Source organism: Ipomoea triloba, chromosome 2 (assembly GCF_003576645.1).
Source record: "Ipomoea triloba cultivar NCNSP0323 chromosome 2, ASM357664v1".
In the NCBI taxonomy this organism is placed as follows: Eukaryota; Viridiplantae; Streptophyta; class Magnoliopsida; order Solanales; family Convolvulaceae; genus Ipomoea; species Ipomoea triloba.
This window is the reverse complement of record NC_044917.1, coordinates 1,328,177-1,354,511: the sequence shown is the minus strand read 5'-3', so window position 1 is coordinate 1,354,511 and position 26,335 is coordinate 1,328,177. Positions and strand designations below refer to the sequence as shown.

The window sequence follows — 26,335 nt, the reverse complement described above, 5'->3', positions numbered from 1 at the left end:
ACTAATTGCTCATTATTTGCTAACTGTTTTTTCTTTTTTTTCCTAAAGTATTATAATTTACTTTGTCTTTAGTATGCAATTGTGTAAATATATATAGAACATATAATTAATAATTAATTTGATAAAAAAAAAATAGAAATGAAATTACCATGTTAACCTTGTTATTAACACCCAACAAACAGAATTCTTAACAGAGGACTAAAGTGAGTAAAATCATTAAAGTCGAGGACTAAATAGAGTACAAAAAGTCATTTAGGACTAAATTGAGTAAAACCACTATAGTCGAGGACTATATTGGGTATTAACTCAAAAATTAAAAGATATATTCCTATATTTCCATCCGTTTTAACTAAAAGATCGACTAACTCAAGTAGCCTGAAATATTGAAGAATTAACACTTGGGTTTTTGAAGCATAAAATTAATGAGGAGATGTATATAATAACAATGTAAAACTTGAACTCTGCATACAAAAAATACAAGAAAAACCTTTGCTTTACCCCCATAAACCCCAAAAGAAACATAAAAAACAAGGGAAGAAAAGTATCATCGGGTCTAAATAGTCGACCATTGCTAATAATTAGACTTAAAGCCACAACTCAATCCTCCATGGCATCTGAAGATCCAGCTGCAAAACCACACCACACCACAATCTTTCAATAAATAACCCTACACCGACCATATAACATATAAAATAAAAATTAACGTCAAATAGATCATCCTGCACGATAATGTAATTAGGTCACTGAATCTAAAACTTGTAAATGAGTCCCTAACCCAAAAAATTCATCAAACCTCCTTCGTTTTCGAAGGAACCTAAAAAATTAAATTTAGGGTTACTGGTTACAAACCTGAAAATTAGAGAAATTGCATGAAATTGATTAATTTAAGAATTCAATTGTAAGTTTTTTTAAGTTTAGTGACCTAATTTCATTATTGTGTTAAGTTTTTTTAAGTTTAGTGACCTAATTTCATTATTGTGTGCAGTTCGATCATTTAACCGGGAGAACATACCAGATTTGTGTTCTCTCTGGTGGTTCTCCATGCATTTGAGGAGATACTTGAAGGTCTCAGTTTCGCAAGGAATGGTGAGCGCACCACTGTGATCAAACCCAAACTCCTCCTCGACCTTCTCCAGCACCTTTTTGAACAGCGGGTCGGCGAGGTAGCTCGTTGGGATGATGAACCGCCGGAGCTCCGGCCCGACGTAAACCGCCAAGGAGCCGCGGGGGACGCCGCTCGGCGGCTCCGGGCTCTGGCAACCATCATCATCGGAATCGCTGTAGGCGTTGGAGCTGATCAGCCTCTTGCTGATCGCCGGCGAAATCCCTCCCCGCGGCGGCGGCGGCGCCACCGGACGGCGCGGATTCGACGGCGGCGGGGCCACCGGACGACGCGGATTCGGCGGCAGCGCCTTTGTAGGGGGTGATGATGATGATGATGATGGTGATGATGGGTGGTTGTGATTGTTGGTCCTCTTGGAGCCCAGAGTTACTTTCTGCCATTTCTGCAGAAAGCCCTTGAGCCTCACAATTTGCCTGATTCCTGTTACCTTTCCTTTTTTGTTGTCTTCCATCTTGCTCGGTTTGACACAATAATGGCGACCACAACTATGCCAGAGTTAATCTCAAGGCTCCCAGTTCTTCCTTCTCCAACAATAGCTCTCATCAGACCCTAATTACACATCAATTAAAAAAATATTTAATTTCTCGTTTCAATTAAAAGTTCAAACTGACAATAATGCGTATAATCGCATTCATTCATTCTGCCAGGTCGAGATGCAGTGGTGCTTTTAGAATGGGAAATTCCCACTCTATTCATAGTTTATGCACTATATTCATATTTTATCTCAATTATATTTTAACTCATGTAATGTTAGATACCATATTGCTAATAAGGATGGTGGAAGGTTATAAGTGATACAACATTAGTCACAAAACACAAAATGCTAAGCACGAGTTTCCTTGTTCACAAAAGGTGAAAAATTCTCAACCCAAAGAACTCTCATCTGACCATATCGAAAGGACATAACTGATATAATGCTAGACCTAAAATTGTTAAGCACGAGTTTCCTTGCACAAAGGCGGAAACTCAACCCAAGAGCCTCACATCATTGACTCAACAATAATGGTGGAAGGGTGAGTATAGTTTATCTAACAGACTAACACTAGACACAAAATTGCTAAGCATGGACCAATTTTTTGTTCACAAAAGACAAAATCTCTTAAATCAAAGGCCCCATCCCTGACTCAACCTGAAGATGAAATGGTGGGTATAACTAATCTAACTATAAACACAAAATTACTAAGCACAAATTTCCTTACTCACAAAAGGCAAAAACTCTCACACGAGAGTTTCACATTCTTGACCGGATATGATAAAGGTAATACACTGTGACTCAGCAACCTTCTGGCATTAATATAATGCAAGGAAAAACATGAATTACATCAAACTAAATACAAATTAAACAAAAGAAAAATGTTTTACCAGGAAGGGAGGAGTGGATCGGAGGAGGTGAAGGGAAGGTGAAACAGATGTCAGAAGCGGAGAATGAGCAATCCAAACGCCATCTTCAATAACGATAACAGTAATAATAATAACACTAAGAATATTAACAAATAATAATGTTATAAAAATAAAAAAGAAATGTATAGATACATAATAATATAATAAAGATGTATATATAGAGGGATAGGGAGGAGCTCCGGAGGGGGGAGGCGGCGGCGGCCGGCGGTCGGAAGGTGGTTTGGGGAAGGAAAAGGGAGGCTCTCTCTTGGCGTTACGTACGGTTTCTCCTTACATGGGAAGAAAATCAAAAGATTTCAGAAGCACTCAAAAGTTAATTGTGATAATTGTGGATTAAATATATACGCCATAATTAATGATTGATGATTAATGATAATTATGATTATTTGATTATCCTAATCTCAAATATTGTTTTCCGCAGCGTAAGTTTCTCTTCGTCTTCTTCTCTTCTCCTCTCCTCCCCGGTTCCCACGTCCATGCATATCCACCACCTTTTTTTTCTCTCTTTTTCTTTCCTTTTTTTTTTTATATAAATATTTTAATTAATAACGAGAAAAAAAAAACACTTCTAAGGCCTTAAATTATAATAGCCAATAACCTTGTGGTCTAGTGACACCTTGTGGTCTAGTGACACCTTGTGGTCTAGTGACACGAAGTGATCCTCAGATCTGGACATTGTAACGGAGTCATGAGTATTTCAAAAAAAAATATTATTAATTTTTCTTGATAACGCTCTATGGTAAATAGTTTACCTTTTTATATTTCTCCTACTTAAATCAGATAACATTATTTATAATCCGTTTATAAAAATGTTTTTTTTTTCTTGGGTCTATTGGGCGGAGAATCTGTAAAATTTGTTATGGATAGCATTTATATGTATGAGATATTTATGTATATAAATTTTATCTTATCTTATCTTAAGTAATTCCTAATTTTGTGTCGGGGCTTATCTGGTTGAGCCACTTGAGCCAGTTGGGCGGATGCAACTGACTAATTGCGGATTAAACGGCGTAATCAATTCGATTCCTTTCGTAGGGCGTTGAAAAGATAAAATGGCGGATAGAGTGATTCACGGATACCTCGTACTCCAACTGTTTTCTGCGTGAAAAAAGTGATGATTCTTTGGGCTTTATCTAGATGGCCCAATTTTGAATTGGGCTTTTAAAGAAATGTTAAAAGGAAATTGCATTTAACACCGCTTAAAGTTTATCCTTGTAAAATTTCTGGTGGTTTATAATCAATTAATCATTGCAGGTATATGAATTGATTAATTTAATAACTTGTAATTAAAGATTAAAATATTCATTTAAATAGTGTCAAGAGAAAAAATTAGAAGCGAACAATTTTGGAGGAATAAAGTAGCATTTCTCAGTGAAAAATCCAAAAAACACTTTTCCACAGATTAAGGGTACAATTATTTCAATTCTTTCTTTTTCTCTAGTTTTTTTTTTATAAGCTAATATATATAAATAATTGAATGACTTAACTAACTAATTATGCGTGCTCTTATGACACCTCTATAATTTTTCTTGAGATAGTTTAGTAGTGGGAGCTTGAGGTTGTGTTTGACGGCATACCGAGTAGTCTAGTGGCTTGGTTGGAGAATTTGGAGACCAGGTGTGATGCACTTTTTACACAAAACTCGATTTTGGTCTTTTATCATCCATTCTTCCTCATTAGTCATCCTCTCCAATCAAAGAAGTGGGCTTGGCAAGCCAATTACTCAATTGGGTTAGGGGCTTAGGTCACTTGCGTAATTTTTATTATTTGTACTTATTTAATTATTTGTAATTCAATTACGACATTCAAAGGGCCTAACCTTATGAATACTACATTGGTATTTTTCTTGCATTATCTAGTTTATAGTCACCTTTAAGATGCCTACAATTCAATAAATGGATTAGTTACTGTGCCGATAGTAGAAATCCTGGGTTACAAAAAAAAAAAAAAATCTAGTTTATAATTGGTCTAGTCCATTAAAAGCTAAGCCATCAAACTAAGATTAAAAATAAGTGTCTATATATTATATAATGATCAATTGAGAGACCAACAATGAGATTATCACTTATCTATTTTATATTTTCTAAATGCAGAAGTAAAAACATTTTTAGTTTTTTTTTTTTTAATCCAGTTTCCCTTTTGAATTACCGCGAATGAATTTATGGTTAACATTACATATTGTTAGCGTGAGGGGATGTAGCTCAAATGGTAGAGCGCTCGCTTTGCATGCGAGAGGCACGGGGTTCGATCCCCCGCATCTCCACTTTATCTCTCGTTGCGTTTGGGTTTTCCCTTCTAATTCTTATTTCCGTTATAATTAAAGTGAAGATGAATACTCCAACAAAATATGCCACACGTTAATCTTACAAATGAAGTTCTCTTGTTTGAGGTTGTGCTTAATCACATAACAATAATGAACAATCTTAATTAAATCACTCATCATGCATGTACTAAATTAAAAAACAAATATATGACTTTTATGGATCTTATAATATAATGGGTGGAAATAATCCAAAGCCATAATTGAAACCCCTTGTCAACAATCTTATAAGTAAAGTTAAAAGCTTAAAAGGTTGAATAAAGCAGAGAGTTGCAATGTCATACCTCAAGCACTAATTTACATATTCTTGTCTCCTGGTTGGTGAATATTATAACACCTCTTTCTCCATGACTTGGCATTTTCATGGCATTTCTTCACTTGCTTCTTCAACCAGCGTTTATCATACCCCGTCATGAATAATTTCCCAGTAGTCTAGCTATATCTTCTGCAGGAAAATGACACAAATTTTCCAGCTATTATTTGCATTTGCTTGATGCCAACACTTCACCAACAGGACTAACTTCTTCCTCAAGTATACCATGTCTCTCGCACGTTGGAAATGTCGTACGTTCTAGTTGTGTGTACTGCTGATCAATGAGATGTAGTCATGTCAAAGTTGAAGAATGTGTTTTTTGTTTTTACTGAAATTGGGTACGTGTTGCGCGTTTATTGTCTACGTATGTATTATGTATTATGGGGTCAAGTAACATGGGAAACATAGCCTCTTTAACTGGCACGTAGTGAAAGTGGTTGTTAGAAGTGTTTTGGTTTTTACTAAAATTGGGTACGTGTTGCATGTTTATTGTCTATGTATGTATTGTGGCCTTGTGGGGACAAGCAGCATTGGAAACATAGCCTCTTTAATTGGCACGTAGTGAAAGTAGTTGTTAGAAGTGTCTAATCCTCTGCTCGTGGGAGCCATCTGATTCGCTAGGGTGTTGCTTGATTGTCGTTAGATATTCTCTGTATAAATAGTTCGTAGTTAGTACCAACAACTTTAGGGAGTTCAATTTGGAGACGTCGATCAGCAAAAGTTTCGGGAAGAGTTATTTTTTCTATTTAATAGTGTACCTTCCTTGAAAATGACTTTGTCGAAGATAAGGTCCAACAATTGGTCAAAAGAGTGCTTTGCACGTCACATGGTGTCTAATATAATGTGACACGAACAGTCCTAGCTTGAAAATTTGGAGGATTTACTGCCTTCAACGCTCAAGGTGAATAACCTTTAACCAAGGTAACTTGGAGGTTCGAACCATGACTTTTTGTATGAATTTCACTCTATATGATGTTATATTAAAAGATATATATTTTGTCACACTAAAAACTTAGTGTAGAAATATAAGATGATGGTTGGACTGGGTGCATGCATATTTATTATTTATATATACTATGTTTAGTAATCAATAATGTTAAACAACTTGCAATATAATGCTTATAATATTATAATACTTTAAGTAGCAAGGCGTGATTTGACCCGACTCGATGTAAACTTTGAAGTTTAGGGTGGAAATTAAAGGAAAAGAAGTGTGAGGTTGGAAGAATTAATGTATGGTGGAAGTTAAAAATTGAGTAATATAGAAGGTAGGTTAGTTAAATGAGTCAAAGGAAGTTAGTTGGGTTTTAGCTTTCGAAATCTAATATTAGTTTGAAACGTAGTACATGGATGGTCTCTGCAGGTTTCATTGTTTCTGCATGAAACGACAAATGGAATTGCTAGCTAGTCACCCATGCCTTTCGCACATATAGCGCCCACATAACGCGTTTGGTTAACCACATAATATTATGTATGTGTATAAAAATACGTATTTTGGATGACGAGAAAAATATAAAATTACTAAATGTGTTTATAAAAGAGATAAAATAAGGGCTGCCTTGTATTGTCACAAAATAAGGCCTAAAGCTAAGTTTAGATAAAAGCATGTTGCTTACAATATTTTTTGTTTCTTCTAATAAAAACAATGACAAGACAAAAGTATCCTTATTTAGAAAAGAAATTTAAGTACTCTTGTTTTTTTAAAAAAAAATGTGGTACGACAAATTTGCTCTCCTAATCTCATTTCTTTGTCATGATATATAACACCATATCAAAATATAAACTATCGAAGTATTTCCTCTCTTTTTTTTTTCTTTTACATTTTTTATGACCCAGGTATGCTACTATCAATGGAGCCGCACCCCAATCAATATCTGGAGCCCAAATCTAACTTTTTCTGTGACAAGATTTCGCTAGAAGTGATTTTTTAACTGTAATTTTTAACCACTAGACTATTGCCATAAGAATTGAGTTAACGATACTCATAAATATATGGAGTGATGATTAAACCTCTTATCTCAACCAAGATTTGAGATCATTATATTGGTTAACCTAGTTATTTGGTTAATTTCTTTGGATTTAAATATATACGAAGTGATTATATTTTAAGGGAAATTTAGTATTAGATTGTGAGTAGATTTAATGGATGCATAATATATTTTAGGAGTAAGCTAGTAGGCTACGTTAACATAATCCAATTACAAGTGTACTGTTACGTTGTGCATAAGGTGGACTTTTCGTTACATGATCCATTTTTTCATGTCTTGCAAGTTTCTTACTTTATTACAATTATTTTTTTTATACTCGCGATCCTAGTTTAATTAGATTATTAATCTTAAGCATATAAGACCTTGTACTTAGAGCCACGCAAAGATAAATTGCGAATCATGCAATCAGTCCACATGTCACACTTTAAATTTTATGCACACCTTTAATCATGACATCAAGTCATATGATGAACCAAGTAATAAGTTTCTTAATTACCTTATTTTACATAAATTATTTGATGCTACTTAAATTAATACGGAGTATTTATTTTAATAAGCTCATACTTTAGACTTTGCAGACTATATCATGCATGAATCACATGAATTGTCTCCAGATTTCGGATAAAGTAAATCAAATCAATTTAATTAGTTTCGAGACTCATCATCAAACTATACAATTTTACGTATAATGAACGCATTCTAAACCCAAACTCCAATGTTTGTTATAAGAATTTATCTTTCACGAGAAGTAAGTTTTTAATATTAATACAATTAATAAAAGCAGTATGTTCTTCATATATATATATATTATAGTTTGACGTACAACTACAACAATTATAACAAGATGATGGCTACTTAACGTTTATTTAATCCCTGCTTGACACCCAATCTTCTGGCTCATCATTCAACTTTCAAGCATTAATCATATGTGGGACCATTCTAGAAGCTAGCTTTGCCTACTACTATACTAATTTTATTTAGAAGTTTAAACCCAAACTTAAAACTCATTTCCCTTACAAGAAAATTCGTGTAAAAGGAAAATTGCTAGATGTGTCTCTCAATTAGCCTAGGACCTTATTAAGTAGCATAGTTAATTTATCTGTCAATTTTAACTTATTTAACAACTATTAGCTTTTTGAACAGCTTATTACTTTAAAATTCTAGAATTCAAAAAGTTGCTCGAAGTAGCTTTTTGAGAAAGTCATTTTACATGTAATCAGCTAACAATTATTTTATCAAATATTTTCTTTTACAATAAGCTAATGCTATCAACTAGCCAAATACATTAACCTAATCAGCTATCATCTAACATCTATTTATCAAACACTCCATCCTTGCCATAGCCGCTTATTATGTGTCTAATTAACATAATTTTATTTATTTAGTTTTAATATTATTTACACCTAACTTTGTATTATTTTATATAACTAATTGTATTCAAAGCTCAATTAGTTGGTTATTTGACTACAAAAATGTGTATAATTAAATTACGTGGGTGAAGTTAGAATGGCCGGATTGGAACGACCAAAGATCCTACTATCTCCGATCAGCTGGTACGGCAATGGTATAGCTTATTAGGCTTTGGAATTATTAATATTTTCAAAAAAATAAAAATAAATAAATAAATAACAAAGAATATTTGAAAAAAAAAATTAATCAGCTGGAAAATACTTTTAAAATAATTTAATTCTAAATATCAAGAAATGTGCATAGTTTTTAATGTTTTAATTAATTGCAATGTTTTAATAAGCTGCCAAACAATTTCCTTTTCAAATAATACCACCAAAAACTAAAATTAAAATAGAGACATAATAATATATAAAATCTGCTTCATGTCTCTATCTATAGATCTTCAATTCACTTTTAATTTCCCCTTTTGTTTTCAATGTATAAAGTTGGCAAGTAAGGTGCTTTTCCAATTTTGAAGTTGCATACTTCAATTTTAGTGTATATAAGTGTATATAATTGTCAATGACCTTTTGATCTAGTAACACGAAATAACTCTCTCATATAGGAGGTCATGAATTTAAGCTCCACCAATATAACTCAGTAAGTTGAGAAAGTAGTTATATGAACAAATACTAATTGTAACAGTACATCTCATAGGTACCTTTAAATTCGTATCAGATTAATCCCTATTTACACTGGGACTGACCTAATTATAATTACAATAGAAGATTCTGTATGACGGGTTTGATATTTGTGCCATAAAAATCTATTTCCCTATTTAGGTTTGGTAGTAATATATGGTAAACCATCAACCAACTACGTACAGACATTGGATTCTAGAAGATAACTGGTGGCGGTTCCTTGACTGTAGAGGCCGGAGTTGGTGACACGGGCATCAAAGCTGGATTTTTTTATTTGCTTCTATCATCATTAACTAAGATTTTCTATATCATCATCGTCGTCGTCATTAAACCAACTTTAAACTAATCAAATAACTATTTATTTATTAAACCCGGTTTGATTGATAGGTTTTCAAAGGAGAGTTTCATAGTGATCATTCGCCGGATAAAATTAACTAACCAAGTTTTAATGTTGTTAACGCAATGTTAATTATTAATTTTCACCTTGTAACAATTCCAATGTCTGTCAAAAGCTTTGTGGTCAAGCGGCATGAAGTAACTCTCCCAAGTGGGAGATCATGAGTTTGAGCCTTAGTGGAGGTGATATTAACTCGTTAGGCTTCAGTAGATTGAGAAAGTAAAAAAGAAAAAATCCTTTAAACTCGTACAATACTTAAACTTAAACTAATTCCCGTTCACAATATGGTCTCTAGGCTAGACTTTTTCTCCAAAATTCATATTAATTACACACTGATAAGATACTGATTATCACCATTTGTTAAAAAAAAGAAAAATTAATTTAATTAAGAATCGGACTAAACAATTTGATAGGCTCGCAAAACTATGGCACGTTAATGGAAAGGTGTTGGCCAACTTGTTTATCAATTGCACATAAATATGGAAATGATATTTGATAGGATAATGTACGAAAGCTTGTTAAGAAATGGCAATGGAAGACAGAATGCATATGTTTTAAGGAATATACGTTAAGCATACTAATTTCCATTATTGTTTGTATTATAGTTTGATAGATTAATGAAATGATTATAGTACGTAGTAGTGCAACAGTACGTGTCCAAACAAATTATTGGGTCTACCTAGTTACGGTAATAAGTACACAGGGCGTGAGAATCAACAATTTTTTAAAAAATTTTTTAGCAAAATTTAATTAGTTAATTAACGCAAAATAAATTCATACATTTTAAATTTTTAGTTGAAAATTTAGGAACTAATTTTACACCGTAGGAAATATAACTTTGTGACTAAATTTTATTTTTCTTATTTTAAATAAGATAATATTATTTTAAGGGGAAATTGAAGAGGTTATATGAACGTGCAGAGAGGATATATAGGAAAGCGTCGCGGCCGTGGTAGGAGGAGAGACGGCCAGGTGAACTCTTACTTGATGACCTGCTGTTCACAGTTGTATATATATGCAATATAAATCCTTTTCATTTTCTTTTTCTTTTTGTTTAAACAAAAATATTAATTGTATTTTCAAAGGTGTATATATATATAGTACTACTGACTCTGTTATAATGTAGTATTGTTCATAACTACTTTCTCAATCTACTGAAGCACAAAGAGTCAACTTTATTAATGTTAATTTTATGATTTAGGTAAATTTATAGTTTTCATAAATACAACTTTCTTAATTTCTACCATCAAGGTTTAATTTAATGGTATTCATGCACTCTCGCATATGAGGTCGAGACCAAGGCTCCTACCAACATGAAAGCGTCTAAAACATTTGGTCTGCTTGTTGAAATCGGGGGCAAGGACACAAGTGCAGCCGAGGACCATGGAAGAAGTCAACGGCTCAGGCTGAAAAGGAGACATGGCCAAGAACTCTCCCATCAGACATAAAGATGAACAATTAATGATGATACAAATTTTGACATAATAAAATTTTGAATCTCAATATAAAAGATGCAATAATATTATGTTCAAATTGATATACCATGTAGCACGTAGGCCATTATGTAACTCAAGTTTTGACTTGGGTTTTAAATTTTAATATAATCCCTGGCCTGTCCGGCCGTTAGGTTGTTGCTATTCCTTACTAACGCTATAACGCATGCTTTATTTAATTATGTGTAAATTAACAATATGTAATATTATTCCTTTTTATCTGACCATGAAAATTCTTTCAAATAAAATATTGTAAAAATAAATAAATATGCACTATTGTCTTTCTACATTTTTTTTTTTGAAATCAAACCTGTCTTTCTACATATACATGTTCAATTCCTACCCTCCTAGTTAAATAGGTCATTATTAGTATGCTCCATGGTAATTTTTTTTAAAATATAATTCATATTTCTAAATTTTACTGCATTATATACTGAACTTTATGAACTCGCCATCTATGCTCATGAAGAGATAAATCGAGTTAATTTAAGTTCGAGATTTAACACTAAATTATACACTTCTACGCATACATAAAGAACCCAACCACTCAAACCTAAACGCCTAATGTTATTGGCAATTGTCATAATATTTAACAAATGATAACATATTGTGTTGTATTGTAACATATTGCATCACAAGAAATATAAGAAAGAAAGTAGGTCAAAGTGCCCCATGGGATAACTCAATGATGTAAAGTCTAGAGCGAAATAAGTCTCGATAGTATGTATTAAGAATCATAAGATCGAAGAGGGTTCAATTATGATCATTAGTTACAGGGTGAGAGTCATTAATTCATGTCGTTAGTTACAGAGTGAAGGTTTAATTCCTGCTGATAATGCGATTTGGAGTTGGATCCCTAGTGAATATCAATGTAGCTAGCAGGACACTAAAAACTCTAGGTGTCTACAAGTGTATATGACATAAAATACTACAGTGAGTAGAACATAATTTTTGTATCTAAAGGTCACAAACTAAATTTAATTATTGTCAATACCCATCTGGTCAAATCCGGATACCGCCTTGGCCAAACCCGTTGCACATGATCTTCCTAGTACAAGATTTACCCACTGCACACATTTATATAATGACTCCGAATTTTCCTTATCACAAAAAAAAAAAAAAAAAATTTGTGTTTCTTATTTTATTTCGAAATTGATATAAAGCCACAAATTTCATTTCACTCGTTGAAGTCTAGAACATTGTACTACCACCATCCTTAAACTTCAAGTTTAATTTATCACAGTAGTACACTAAACAAGTACATAAACAACATTATTATTACTAATAACATAAATTCGTGCAAAATGCATTATGCATTGATGACATCATTATTACTTTCTATAAAGAATATATCAAGTTTATACATCTTTTAAAAGCACAAAAAATCTAAATATATCCACTTAGACAAAATAAACATATTTTCTATTGATTTGCTTTTCCAATTGTTAGGCATCAGTCGGGTTGGCCAAGTTTAGCCCATGCTCAATTGGATAAATAACGTTGTGGCTTATGATGTGGTTAAATGGTTAATGTCAAACTACTTATAATAAACTATGACAACCAAATAATCAGAAAAATAAAATAAAATTCTATGATTAAGCGTGCTGGACTGAGATCCTACACTCACACCGTCTCGTATTCAACTTCATTATTATTATTATTATTATTAAGAAAAAAAATACGGATTTATCCTTATTTGTGATGAGATGTACGTAGTTACCGCTGTAGGACGATGATATAGTAGGAACATATAGTACAATGATGGTTTACCGGCTAGGATCGAAAGGAGAAATATAAAAAAAGTACAAGGGGCGAATCGGTTTATATAGGCGAGGGCGATGAATATATGAATATTCTTCGAACCAAACCTCAACTACTACTAATACTAGTTTCTTTCTTTCTCTGTCTTCTCCTCCTCATAGCTCACATCCCATTAGGCACCAACGACTTTGAACCAAAGGCGTTGAAATCGTGTTCTGAGATCGGTTGAGAGGTGTTTGTTTCAACACCTTCTCCCAACAATGCGTGTGACCTAAGCTCCTCTCTCTATCTCTATCTCTCTCTTTAGCTGGGGAATTGGGAGGAGAAATTTTTGGGGAAAGGATTAAAAAAAGGTTAGCGGTTGAAGGTTAAGTGGTTGAAGTTAGCTAGGAAAATGCAGCTGAAGTCGTTGATGCGGAGCTCGTCGTTTGGGAGTAGTTCGAAGCGGTCGAATTACAGCCGGAATTTTGAGCTGCCGGATGATTTCACGCCGACGGCGGGGGAGGGCGGTCATGAGTATTTTGGCGGGCCAATGCTGCCGATTTTTTTGGATGATTTGAGGAGGAATAATGATGAGGATTTGGTGGAGGTTACGCTGGAGTTGGATGATAATTCCATTGTTCTGTGTAGTGTTACGCCCACTCCGCCGCATCACAATGGTAACGATGAGGAGGAAGCGGCGGTTGTTAGCGGGATTTTCGGGAGGACGTTATCGGCCGCGTCGAAACTTCACCAGAAATTCTCGTGGCTGAGGTCGCCGTCGACGCGGTCTAGGGCGTCGTCGTCGGACGCGGATGATCTTCATCATCATCATCAGCAGCAGCAGAGTAATGTGAATCAGACGGCGTTGACGTCGCGCGAAGTGATGAGGTCGAATTTGCAGCTGGTGAGGAGTAAATCGAGCGCTCAGCGCGCTCTCGGAGGGCTCAGATTCATCAGCAAAACCACGGAAGATCCCGCCGCCGTTGAGCTCTGGAAAAAAGTCGAGGCTCGCTTCGATGCATTAGCCAAGGACGGCTTGCTTTCCAGAGAAGATTTCGGCGATTGCATTGGTACTTCAATTCCAAACTCTACATTTCCTTTTCCGGCATCATTGCATGGCAGTTTAATCCATCTTCTTACCACTCCGTTTAAAAAACTTGTTAGCTCAATCTCCGCTTGCTTTTCCATATTTAACGCCGGATTCTGTACAATTTCTATCTACAGGAATGGCCGATTCCAAGGAGTTCGCAGTGGGGGTTTTCGATGCATTGGTGCGACGGAGGCGGCAGAAAACCGCCAAGATAACGAAAGCAGAGCTTCACGACTTTTGGCTGCAGATTTCAGACCAGAGCTTTGACGCTCGTCTTCAGATTTTCTTTGACATGTACGTCTGTGTCTGTGGGGACTACCTTCCTTTTCACCTTTCTCTGTCTTTTCCAGTGTTCCATAACTCCTGGAAATTCGATTCCCCTACCACATAAACATCTCTTCATTTTCACCAATTCATGCTCCTTTCATCATTTCCTGTCAAATTTTCATTTCCAGTCTACCTTGATTTTAATTGATCACATCTTTACTTTTAATTGTATAACCACCATCTTCTATCTTATACGAAATCAAGCATTCAAGCCAATAATAATAATTTTTTTTTTTGCCAATTACGATTTGAATTTAAATTTGTTTTTGGTGAGTTTAGGGCGGATAGCAATGGAGATGGAAGGATCACGCGAGACGAAGTGCAGGAGGTTAGTAGGACATGGATTGGCTAGCTTATCATATGGGAAGGAAGTTGAAGATTAGGTCAAACCATATTATATGTGTTTTGGCATAAACAACTGGCACCATAAATAATGGGCTAAATCTAATCACCCACCACTATATAAAAAATTTGAAAATTGGAGACAAAGAAAGAATATTGTTTCTCAATTTTCAACTAAAGAGGAACTATTCAACTCAACTAACACCTATTTTTTCAGCAATTTGTAGTCGTTTACTTTTCTCTTTTCTTTCTTTGTTTTTTTTGGTGACATTTTAACAGCTAATAATGCTGAGTGCTTCCGCGAATAAGCTGTCCAAATTGAAAGAACGTGCAGACGAGTATGCTTCTTTAATAATGGAGGAATTAGACCCCGAAAATCTTGGCTACATTGAGGTATGTATATCACACTTCTCTCTTTTTTTTTTTCTTTTTTTTTTTTAATAATGAGAAACTTGCAGCCACTATTTGATAATGTGTATTAAATAAACTCCTAACATTAACTAGCAAAGAACTACAATGAAGTTAAACCAACCTAGGTTGTTCATAGCTAACCGTTCAAACCAAAAAGTTCAATTATTTTATACTTTACTTTTAAGCAGAAAAGTTTAAAAATAATACTAAAGAAAGTTGATACAAGATACGTGTCTATACTATGCATAATCCCAGCTGAAAGAGCATGATTCATCAATCATTGCCTTTAGGAATCATATCAATCATAATGGGAGCAGATGTTGGGAATTTCTTAAAGCAATGGTAAACTGGTAAAGTGGTAAAATCATCAGCTTGTAATAAAGCTTCAGAAACCTACAATGATCCCATCTCCCACTAGGAACATTAACATCTGCAATGAAATCATCTTCGTTAGACTGCAAATAATATAATCAAATATAGTTGATAAATAAGGTAGACTGGTAGAGTAAAGAATTAACTGTAACTGGATGAGACAGGGAAGAAAAGCTCATCATCATCTACCCTTCTTTCAGTTATGGCAGTTGGAAACATTACTACTGCAAAGGGACAGATATATGAACTACAGCAGGCCACTGAGCACAGCGAGTGCAGGAAGGAGTCAGAACTTAGGAACACGTAATTCCAAGAATGTATTAAAAAGAGCAAGCTGTGCACTCAGGTGTCTTGTATTAGAGAACTGGCAAAGAGGCTGGATTCTAATGCTATGGTTCATTGTTATGGGTGGGCTTTTCACATGGAAGTTCCTACAGTATAAGCAAAAGGCAGCATTTCAAATAATGGGTTACTGCTTGACAACAGCTAAAGGTGCTGCAGAGACACTCAAGTTAAATATGGCTCTCATCCTATTACCAGTTTGTCGAAACATATTGACATGGCTACGATCTACAAAAGCAAGGCTATTCATACCTTTTGATGACAATATTAATTTTCATAAGGTAAGAACTAAGAAGCACTGTGAAACTTTCAGTAAATTACCTACTTTGATGGGTTCATCTCCATCATACTAACAAAGTGTTCTGTTCTACAGATAATAGCCTATGCCATCGCAGTTGGAATCATACTTCATGCAGGAAATCATTTAGCATGTGATTTCCCCCGTCTCATTAACTCATCGCCTGAAAAATTTGCACTTGTAGCATCAGATTTCAATGGAGTACAGCCTACTTACAAAAGCTTTTTGGTTGGAGTCGAAGGTGTGACTGGTATGTCAATGGTGGTACTTATGATAATCGCCTTCACATTAGCCACAAGGCAATTCAGGAGGAATATTGTAAACCTGCCACCACCTCTGAACCGACTAACAGGCTTTAATGCCTTCTGGTATTCTCACCACCTTTTTGCACTAGTCTATGTACTACTTCTAGTACATGGAACTTTACTGATCTTGGTCCACAGCTGGCAGTATAAGACGGTAAGCATACCTAAATAATCAATTTACATGTTTAGCAAATGAATATTTTTAAGTTCAAGCATGAGATCTAGCACAAAAAGTTAAATTTACAACATAATTAATGAATATTCATACATCAACTCTTGCTCATAACAGACATGGATGTACATCTCCATCCCCCTGATCTTATATGTAGCAGAGCGGAGTCTGAGGAAATGCCGAGCTGAACATTATGCAGTTAAAATTCTGAAGGTAATTTACTACTCCGTATAATTTACAAGATTGTCTCAATAAGAATAAAATCAATAAATGCTGTCAAAACTTAATACCAAATTAACTTTGGTCATTCTGTGACACCTTGGATCCATAATCAACACATCTACCTTCCACTAATCAATTCACTATCATGACCAGTAAGGACATGGAAGGACCACCATCCAACTATCAATTTGCTACGTTCTAGTCAAATATGAATACCGCAGGATTATTCCTAAGTTTCATTCCACCAAATTCAAATTGAACAATCTAACTAATCCTGGTTCAATTTGAATCACCACTTACAAATAATTCCAGCATATTATTAGCCCACCAAATAAGCATCCTATCCAACACTTCAATTTCCAGTGTGTAAATATTGTCATCAGTTAACTGTCTTCTTCATGCCAGCAACAAAACTATTATCCTAGCAAGCATGTCTTGTGGGTGATTTAATGAAAATATGATATACTCCACGTTAATACGCACACATAACTGTGTTCATATTCTTATGATATTATAATCCTCATGTCTAAGCAAATACTGGCACATCATTCTGGAAAAAATAAACAAAAAAAAAGAAGAAAGAGATCAACAGTTTAGTTTTTGATCCTTACAGGTTTCTGTACTTCCAGGAGATGTCTTCAGTTTGGTTATGGCAAAGCCAAGTGGTTTCAAATACAAGAGTGGGCAGTACATATTTTTACAATGCCCAATGATCTCTCCATTTGAATGGTATGCACCCAACTCCCCATTTAGGACAGTTACACATTGCACCTGTAAAACTTAAACCAACACATTTGTTTTCTTTATCAGGCATCCATTTTCAATAACCTCAGCACCAGATGATGACAACCTTAGTGTTCACATCCGTACAGTAGGAGACTGGACAGAAGAACTAAAGAAAGTATATACAGAGGATGTTGGCTCAATATGTGAGATAGGTCGAGCAAAGTTTGGAGAACTTGGGAATGTTGATCAAAGAGGGTAATCTCATTTAAATGATTTCACACTCAAGTTTTCATAGAATTTGCATTATTTAAAAGGGGAGACTCTGAACAAGGTGACTTATGTGCAGTTTACCCCGATTGCTCGTTGATGGACCATATGGTGCACCAGCACAGGACTATCATAACTACGATGTCTTGCTTCTTGTAGGGCTCGGCATTGGAGCTACACCCTTTATAAGTATCTTAAGAGACCTATTAAACAATTCAAGAACAGAAGATCAAATGGTGCCCTTTTTTGCATTAATGTGGTAATACAAATTATAATGTTGCACTCAAACTTAATATATTCTTTTTCCGTATGATGGCTTAGGATTCAAATACAGAAAACAGTGCATCAGATGATAGCTGGACAAGTTTCGCTTCTTCAAGTATAGCATCATCAACTGCGAAGAAGAAAACACAACGGGCCAAAAGGGCACATTTCTATTGGGTAACAAGAGAACCTGGATCATTTGAGTGGTTCAAAGGAGTGATGAATGAAGTTGCAGAGATGGATCACAAGGTAACAAATGCATAATCCTTAATTGGCTTCCCTTTTTCCTTTGTTGTGCCCAAACATTGTGCACTAAACACGGTAATTCCTCTTTCAATGGATGACCTCAAATAAACAGGGCCAGATAGATATGCACAATTATCTAACAAGTGTTTATGAAGAAGGTGATGCAAGGTCAACTCTCATAACCATGGTCCAAGCACTTAACCATGCAAAACATGGTATTGACATCCTCTCCGGTACCAGGGTATGATCCATCAAGTCTCTTAAGTAGAAGTGTTTATATTTAAAAATAAAATACAATTCACTGATAGCCTAAAGTATTTTCCTCCAAGATTATAGCAAAAACATCATTTCTTGCAGGTAAGGACACATTTTGCACGCCCAAATTGGACAGAAGTATTCAGCAAAATAGCTTTGAAGCATCCTTATTCTACCATAGGTAATGAAGTTTACACAATCACCATGTGCAAAGTCACATCTTTCTCTAATTATCTATTACTCAAGCTAAGATCTAGCCACAGAAGCGTGACAACATACAGCAAACCCAACATGAAATAGCTAAAACGAAATATACAACAGAAGATGTTAAAGGTCAAATAGTATCATCACAAAAGGGTAGTGCCACAAATACCAACATTCTTTATAAGGATATATTCATGTTTTCAAGCAAGTATCATTAAGAACAATAGTATAAGATCTGTGATTATAGCAACAAGTCTCACAATCTGAAAAATAGAATGGGGCACTTACTTTTCAAGATGACATATATAAAAGAGAGGCAGCATCATCAGACTTGGTATTGCTTTCGGAACATTAGTCTGCATCTCACAACTAGATAACAGGCAATGAATGTAAGTCAAGCCAACAAAAATTTATTAATCATTTTTTTTTGCTTGGTAGGAGTTTTTTACTGTGGGATGCCAGTCTTGGCAAAGGAGTTGAAGAAGCTATCGCAAGAACTGACATACAAGACATCAACAAGATTTGAGTTCCACAAGGAATACTTCTGAAGAAAAAATCTTCGGCACTGATACATGCATCGAGCACTTTTTTCTCTTGCTTTTTTTTTTCTTCTGTAAATTCACACGGTTAAAAGCATACACATATACGTATATATCATTGAAATATCTCACACCTCACAGGAAATACAAAGTATTTCAAATTCACAGTTCATCATAGCCTTATAGCACATGCATAGAACAGAAGAGCTGAATGCGTCAAGAAGGCTAGAGCTACACAACCTGGCATGAACAGCACCATTGTTCTTGGTATTCAAATAGAACGAAAGTCATTCAGTTATGTAAAATAGTAAGATTGAAAATAACAGCAGTATCGTCCCACTCTTAAGCAGAGTGCCAACTATACCGGACTCCTTTGAATGGTTTTACATAAATGTACCAGAGCAAATTAAATCACAAGGCATGTAAAAGAAAAGAAAATTTCAATAAGTTAATTCCCAACTGCTATAGAAGAAATATGTTCTATTCATGCTGAAATGATGACGTTGCAGTGACACAAATGTAACCCAAATTGTCAGCAGTATAAAAAGGAATACTATTTGCTAGTCCAAATGAAAAGATTTTAACATCGAAAACGGCTAATCCAGAATTAGCAATACAATTGTTCCAAAGAACAGTTTGAATCCTTAAATTCATCAAAACACTTGTAAATTCTGCAGTGATGTGGGAACTGGGAAGTCAATCCTTCTTCATCTGCTTGAGTAGTTTGGAAGCCCAGCGGCGGACACGCTTCTTCAACGTGTAACCAAAGAATATTCCGGCAACAAAGCAAACGGCACAAAGCTTTGAGCACGTCCACGCCGATACCATTTGCCTGTACTCGAACATTTTGCAGTTTTACCACAAGCATTTCCGGATAATCACCACAAAGCTCAATAATAATAAAAATCAAAGCAAAAATGGAGCAATCTTAACCTGGGAGGTCGAGTGATTAAGAGCTGAGAGTGATCGGCCGATGAAGAAGCAGAGGCAGAGGAATTGTGCTTTGATTTTTCAAAAAAAGACGAGATTGAGCTTAAGCTGGCCTTTGGATCCTGTGAAATGGCATCGCGGAATGTTTTTTGTAATCCCTCCATAGATGCAACGAAGTCTATGGAGAAATTTTGTGATTCGCAGTTGAGGTCTGAAATTCCGAGCTATCCCTTCAGGTTAGGGTTTTAGAATTGCTTTGTGAATTGGAAGGGACGAAGGGTTTTGCTGTTCCTGTTTTTCATTTCCAGGAAGTGGGTTACCTATAACTACTTACCGTTTTCTGTTTCAAAAAAAAAAAAAAAAAGAACTACCATTTTCTCTTTATTATTTCAACTAATTACTAATGTTGCCTTACTGTTTGTTAAATTACAAATCCGGTCCCAAACTTTTACTTTTTTCCTTCCAACAAGTTGAATCCCAACTTGAAGAGCCTCACATCCTTGCTCGAAACATTTGAGAGAATGTAAATCACAGCAAATTAATAACTCAGCATACAGGGTTAAATATCGCACAATGAATCTGTCTACTTTGAGCAGCATAATGCCCACACTCACAAATATTGTCTATTGAACCAGTGAGTTAAGTCCGTGCAGGTAAATTTTTACTTTTTTCACATAAGCGAGTGACATGTATTTCTGTTGGAGTTGTCTATTAACTTTGTTGGTATGAATTGATAAAGATACAAATAATTTTTGATAATTTTACATCCACTTTTATTTTCACTGTGATTAAACCAATATATGCCTCACATGATATTTTGAGTTTTTGACCTTACAGTCCAGATATGGGGACAGCAAACCTCCACACATATGCCCCATTCAACATGCAATTAAAATTGCCTCTTATGTTATCCCAGATTTCTTCCCTTATCAACATCACAAAACCAAAATTGTGAATTACTGGATTATAATCTGGGACAGACAGACAGATCTTTCATTCAGAATTCACATTTCACTGCTTTTTCATCTCTTCATTCCCAGAAATGGCTTCCCTGTCTCTTTCTGCTAAGCTCACTAGTACTACTCTTCCTTATCTCCACCACGCCCAGTCCCCCAAAACCCCTCTCTCTCACAACCTTAGCATTCTCTCCAAATCCTCAGAATCGCAGTTCTATGGGCTCAAACTCCACCGCTCATCCTCCCCTTCACTGCCTTCTTCTTCTTCTTCAACGCCAAGAAGTTTGATTTTTGCAAAGGTGCGTTCTTTAATTTTTGGTTGGGTGAAGGGCAAATTGGTTCTTTTGGGTTGATTTATTAGGTATTTTAATTGGTGGTCTGATGGGGTTTGGTTTTGGCAGGTGAACAAAGGGTCTGTGCCGCCGGCGTTTACATTGAAAGATCAAGATGGAAGAAATGTGAGCCTGTCCAAGTTCAAAGGGAAGCCTGTGGTGGTTTATTTCTACCCTGCTGATGAAACTCCTGGCTGCACCAAACAGGTATTCTATTGTATTGTATTGTATCTTCTGAATTGGGATGCTCAAATCTGCATTTCATCTCTTTAAGTTTTAATTTGTGGTCAGCATTTGATCATAGCTTGGAATAATTGGTAGCATTTTTTTTTGGGTTAGTAGAGTGTGTACTGGGTAAATCCTGAGAGTCACAATGCCGTAAATCAGCTTAGATTGCACATACCTGATTGACTAAAACCAAAAATGTCAATAGGCTACTCCCAACTTATAAGTTTGTGGTTACCAAGTTAACTGATCAACTTGGCTGAAGTTGCTCACAAGAAACATATTCTTAGGAAATGGTAGCATTGTCATGGGTTTAAAGCCTTATTGAGAAGGGGGTGATGAGAATTAGGATTGTCAAGGAAGGCAAGAGTATAAATATTGTTGATCATTGGCTCAAACCAAGAAAACTACTCCGTAATAGACAGCTCTCTCACAGGGAGTCAAACTTAAAACTTTGTGATTACCGAGTTAACTGTCTTACCAACTTAGGAGATGTGGTTTTGTAATTCGATATCAATGTAGATACTGCATAGAACAACTGGACAAGAGAGTGCTGCCTGTAGAATGATAAACTGATTGAGTTAATATCAGCAGAGCAGGAGGACACAAAGTACTCTTGTATGTAAGTACTGACCAATCTGTTTATATTGATCACACTATCACAGGCCTGTGCCTTCAGGGACTCTTACGAGAAATTCAAGAAAGCGGGAGCTGAAGTTGTCGGGATTAGCGGGGATGATACATCATCCCACAAGGTATTTCATTTCTTCCAACATACATACTGCACCAGTATCTGCATCCAACCTCGGCCAAGTCCCATTCTAGGCCTCGGGGTCGTTTTTAAAAATTATTTTGGAGATGAAGCACTAATGTAACTGCTGCTGCTGCATAATGCAGGCCTTTGCCAAGAAATATAGACTTCCATTTACACTGCTAAGTGATGAAGGAGACAAGGTGAGGAAAGATTGGGGAGTCCCCTCAGATCTTTTTGGTGCATTGCCTGGAAGACAGACCTATGTTCTTGACAAGAACGGCGTCGTTCAACTCATCTATAACAATCAGTTCCAGCCCGAAAAGCATATTGATGAGACTTTGAAGCTCCTTCAAAGTCTCTAATCATATATACCTGCAAATTCTTTCTTATGTTCTTTCTGTATGAGATAGAGTATCTTATTTGATCTGTCCCTAATTATGTATCTCCCAACACTTTCTACCAAACCCTTTAATTTGCCCTTAAATCTTAATCAAGTGTTCCTGAGTTCTCAAGATTAGTCTAATACCGCCTTACCGGAAATACTATTCCATTCTGAATCTATACTCTCTCATATGATCTATTTTGGTTCTTAAGTTATTGGTGATGAGTTTTTCCTGATGTACCCGGTTTTAATGGACACACTGAAGGGTGTTTGGTAAATAGTTTTTAACTGATTGGATTATTGAGTTTGACTAGTTTATAGCATTAGCTGATTATAGAAAGATGATTGGTAAATTAGCTGATTGTTAATTGCATTTTAGCGTTTTAGATCAATAAGCTGTTACAAAAAAAACTAATTAATCAAATACTTATATTGATTGTTTAACTAAGTCAAATAATTAATAGTGATCAAATAACTAAAAATAGCTGAATTATAGATTAAAATCGCCATTTTTCCTTCTATGTAAATGATGATTATAATCAGATTCTTGAACATGTTTTGGGGCCTTTTGGACAAATCCTCCAAACCTTACGCTATTTGGGCTGGGCTGGGCTGATCTAGTCTGGGCCGACATAAACAGATCCACGACAAGCATCCTAGGATTCCTAGCCCAATAGCCACTATAACGGTCCCACGTGTTGTTGCATCTCCACATTTACCGAGCCAAGCAATCAGATAGCTGCACGTGTCACCAAGTTACCTCGGATGTTTTAGCATCTTCCATGCTAGATTCCCGGCATCTGTGTCAGATGCTTTTCCCCATTTCCAATCCGACGGCTCAGATTTCGTCTCTCCCACTCCCGCCCTTTCAGTATATAATGGGGAGCCAGAGAGACCCGATCGCCACTCTCCGGGAAAGATAAATAATAATGAATACGTTAGATTCTCTAGCTTTCAACTATCTCAGATTCGATAAATTATGGACGTGGTGGTTATCTGTCCTCGCCGCCGCCGGATTTTGGAGGATCAAAGTCCCTTCTTTGTCTCCGCCGGCGAAGCCAAGCCAAGCCGCCGCCGTTTCCAGTGAGCCGCCGTCAACGGCTCCTAGAACTACGGTAACGCCGTTTTCCGCGTCGGAAGGGGTAGAAGGCTCCACGAAGGGGAAGTTCGCCGCGTATTTTGACTGCGATGATGAGCTGCTGGCCGGCGGTAACGGCGTTGAGAGTAACGGTAACGGTAACGGTAACGGCGGCGGTGGGGGTGAAGGAGTGGTACGGGCGTTGGGAGAGGGTAATGGAAACGAGAATGGGAGGAATGGGGTGGTACCGTTACCAGGATATAACGGTGATTGACGGTAAAGTCGTTAGGTTATGGGAAGGCGGTGGTAGACGGAGGAGCACCACCGCAGTGGTGGGTGGTGTAGGTTGCGTTGTTACTACATGGCAGTCGAGCATCGGACGCCATTGTTAGGAATGTTTAAATGATGATTTCACACAATTTTTAGCTGGTATTATCAATTAAAAAAATTGTAGAATAATGAGAAAGTAAATAATATATTTATTATCTCATAGGCGTCAGTATTCTCAAAGCGGGTCAGTCTGTCCCATTAAGCTCACCTCACTACATGCTTAATTTTGGGCAGACTTTTGCAGGCTAGCCCGCAAATTAGAGTAAATGCAATCTTAGCCTGCTCCACGCAGGTTGATGGGTCCCATGAATTGGCCCACAGACTTTTAATTTGTTATATATATATATATATATATATGGCATGACCCGCGCGTTAGGCCTGCTCTTTCGCAGACCAACTTTTTTGTAGCTCTAACCCGTTCCACTGTGAGGCGAATTTCGGCTCACTTTGACAGCTCTATTCACAGTTTCATATAGTAATTGTAAATTTTTCTATTAAAAAATTATAATTAAAATTGTAATATAAGTGGTGATGGAGCTAATTGTGCCCATAGAATCAAAGGATTGACTGTTGTATGTACCTAATATAAAAAGAACTTTGATTAAACTAAATAAGACTGAGTAAGAATGGACACAACTCGAGCCACAGTAGTGAAGATGCTGAATATATGCAACAAAATGTATTATATATTTACATAATAGACAAATGTTGATATCAATAGCTTTCAAATCATTTTCCATTTCGGCCTATACAATTTATTATTGCGCCAAAATATCTTTTCTATATTGGAACACTATAAATAAGTATCATAATTACATTTGCTAGCTAGCTAGCTAGTAGCCTTATGATCAACTAACACCAAATTTAATCTCAATCCTTAGATATACATACATACACCAAAATATCGCAATCAATCTTTATCAATTAATGCACATATCAAATATATGTTATCAATAAATCTTCGCCTTTGAAAACAAAATAAAACGGATTACACAATACACTTTATTCGGTGCTAAAAAATTTGATATTTTAAAGTTCAGTTCTTACAAATACTTTCTCGATCAAGACGTCACGTACACAAATCTTCCTAGTACTGTTTATGCTTTACATATTATTGCACAAGAACAGATCGATTCCTCTATTATATACATTTAAATAGTGATCATACGTTTCCTCATGCATTCTTAAATGATTTTGTGTGCCAATGTATTAATACGATGTTCAATTGTTAGGTGTAATATTGAATCGAAATCCCTTTCAATTGCTGTCGGCGGGAGAGAAGAATACAAAATTAACCATAAATAAACCATGGGAGTTTTCAATAAGATATGAAAAAGGAAAAAAGAAAAACAAAGATCATAGATGCATCACTCCATTCATTAATTAATGCTAATTGCAATGTTTAAGGGACCACTGGATGGGAACGTTGTAGTGATGCTTTAGATCCTTGTTGGTCACACAAGCTAAGTAAAAGGGCACGTTACACTCTTCCCTTCCACCAACTCCGATACATTATCTTTCAATAGGGTATTTTTCGTGTGCTATTTTTAAGTTATTGTCACATTATATATATGCTTTGTTTTTTGCTGGATCGGAGCGAATAAAATGACATGACAATAATAATATTACATTATACAAATAATGTGCTAATAATAATTTAAAAACAACGTAACGTCTGATAGAGTATTAACGAGAATATTCGATTTACTTGACATTACAACACATGCATGCCAAAGTTCCAGAAGACTTTTTTTTTTCTGCAAAAATAAGTCTTTTTTCCTTTGGTTAGAATGTGCATTTTTCATTAACTTCATTTTTCTTTGAAAACCCAATAGTGAGAAACTCGAAAAAATGACTTTCAGAAATTATTTTCTAAATTTCTAATTTGAAGAATACAATGGGACGCTGAAACGGGTGCCCTCTCTAATACTATAACATAAGATTTTTCTTATATGATTGACATACTAGTATACAAAAATAAAATTTACACTGTACATATTCTCAGACCGTGATTGTAAATTTTCCTCGTCATCTAATAAAAATATTGTAGAGTGAAAATTCGATCCTTTTACTTATACTTCGGTTGGATATTCTTAAT

At 35.6% G+C, this 26,335-nt stretch overlaps 4 protein-coding genes and 1 non-coding gene across 8 annotated transcripts; 4 read left to right on the top strand and 1 right to left on the bottom strand.

Annotated features, from left to right (window-relative positions):
* Nucleotides 1-403: 403 nt before the first annotated feature.
* Nucleotides 404-5,274, bottom strand: LOC116011043. Of its 2 annotated transcripts, XM_031250550.1 has the most exons (4): nt 5,129-5,274; nt 2,486-2,568; nt 1,013-1,672; nt 404-626 (listed from the first exon to the last, which is right to left on the bottom strand). In XM_031250550.1, exons 3-4 carry the CDS (start codon nt 1,572-1,574, stop codon nt 598-600), a joined length of 591 nt encoding a protein of 196 aa, XP_031106410.1. In that variant the 5' UTR covers nt 1,575-1,672; nt 2,486-2,568; nt 5,129-5,274; the 3' UTR covers nt 404-597. The 2 variants fall into 2 exon arrangements, with proteins under 2 accessions (XP_031106410.1, XP_031106409.1); XM_031250549.1 differs by lacking the exon at nt 5,129-5,274 and having other exon boundaries at nt 2,486-2,981.
* On the top strand, nt 4,715-4,787 carry TRNAA-UGC. The gene has a single exon. It is a non-coding gene; the product is annotated as a tRNA-Ala (tRNA).
* Nucleotides 5,275-13,019: 7,745 nt separating the features above from the next.
* Nucleotides 13,020-19,555, top strand: LOC116010510 (respiratory burst oxidase homolog protein E). Of its 3 annotated transcripts, none has more exons than XM_031249946.1 (14): nt 13,020-13,938; nt 14,093-14,252; nt 14,565-14,613; nt 14,907-15,020; nt 15,611-16,033; nt 16,126-16,509; nt 16,645-16,740; nt 17,363-17,478; nt 17,560-17,730; nt 17,822-17,978; nt 18,064-18,255; nt 18,365-18,493; nt 18,610-18,688; nt 19,150-19,555. In XM_031249946.1, exons 1-14 carry the CDS (start codon nt 13,281-13,283, stop codon nt 19,257-19,259), a joined length of 2,838 nt encoding a protein of 945 aa, XP_031105806.1. In that variant the 5' UTR covers nt 13,020-13,280; the 3' UTR covers nt 19,260-19,555. The 3 variants fall into 3 exon arrangements, with proteins under 3 accessions (XP_031105806.1, XP_031105805.1, XP_031105807.1); XM_031249945.1 differs by having other exon boundaries at nt 18,582-18,688; XM_031249947.1 differs by lacking the exons at nt 18,365-18,493; nt 18,610-18,688; nt 19,150-19,555 and having other exon boundaries at nt 17,822-18,001; nt 18,077-18,162.
* A 1,481-nt stretch (nt 19,556-21,036) lies between these two features.
* Nucleotides 21,037-23,040, top strand: LOC116007222 (peroxiredoxin Q, chloroplastic). Its single transcript, XM_031247837.1, has 4 exons — nt 21,037-21,435; nt 21,538-21,675; nt 22,359-22,448; nt 22,591-23,040. The coding sequence occupies exons 1-4, from the start codon at nt 21,223-21,225 to the stop codon at nt 22,807-22,809; spliced, it is 660 nt and encodes a 219-aa protein (XP_031103697.1). The 5' UTR covers nt 21,037-21,222; the 3' UTR covers nt 22,810-23,040.
* A 718-nt stretch (nt 23,041-23,758) lies between these two features.
* LOC116010047 lies at nt 23,759-24,181 on the top strand. The gene has a single exon (XM_031249310.1). It carries the CDS (start codon nt 23,759-23,761, stop codon nt 24,179-24,181), a length of 423 nt encoding a protein of 140 aa, XP_031105170.1.
* The last annotated feature ends 2,154 nt before the right edge of the window (nt 24,182-26,335 follow it).

Bases quoted from the DNA above. Each gene is read 5' to 3' on its own strand.
- LOC116011043 (XM_031250550.1), bottom strand. From the start codon at position 1,574: ATGGAAGACAACAAAAAAGGAAAGGTAACAGGAATCAGGCAAATTGTG. The intron at 627-1,012 runs GTATGTTCTCCC...GTGGTTTTGCAG, and splicing joins CCAGAGAGAACACAAATCTG to CTGGATCTTCAGATGCCATG.
- LOC116010510 (XM_031249945.1), top strand. From the start codon at position 13,281: ATGCAGCTGAAGTCGTTGATGCGGAGCTCGTCGTTTGGGAGTAGTTCG. The intron at 16,741-17,362 runs GTAATTTACTAC...TGATCCTTACAG, and splicing joins ATGCAGTTAAAATTCTGAAG to GTTTCTGTACTTCCAGGAGA. The intron at 17,479-17,559 runs GTATGCACCCAA...TTTCTTTATCAG, and splicing joins ATGATCTCTCCATTTGAATG to GCATCCATTTTCAATAACCT.
- LOC116007222 (XM_031247837.1), top strand. From the start codon at position 21,223: ATGGCTTCCCTGTCTCTTTCTGCTAAGCTCACTAGTACTACTCTTCCT. The intron at 21,436-21,537 runs GTGCGTTCTTTA...TGGTTTTGGCAG, and splicing joins GAAGTTTGATTTTTGCAAAG to GTGAACAAAGGGTCTGTGCC. The intron at 21,676-22,358 runs GTATTCTATTGT...ACACTATCACAG, and splicing joins CTCCTGGCTGCACCAAACAG to GCCTGTGCCTTCAGGGACTC.
- LOC116010047 (XM_031249310.1), top strand. From the start codon at position 23,759: ATGAATACGTTAGATTCTCTAGCTTTCAACTATCTCAGATTCGATAAA.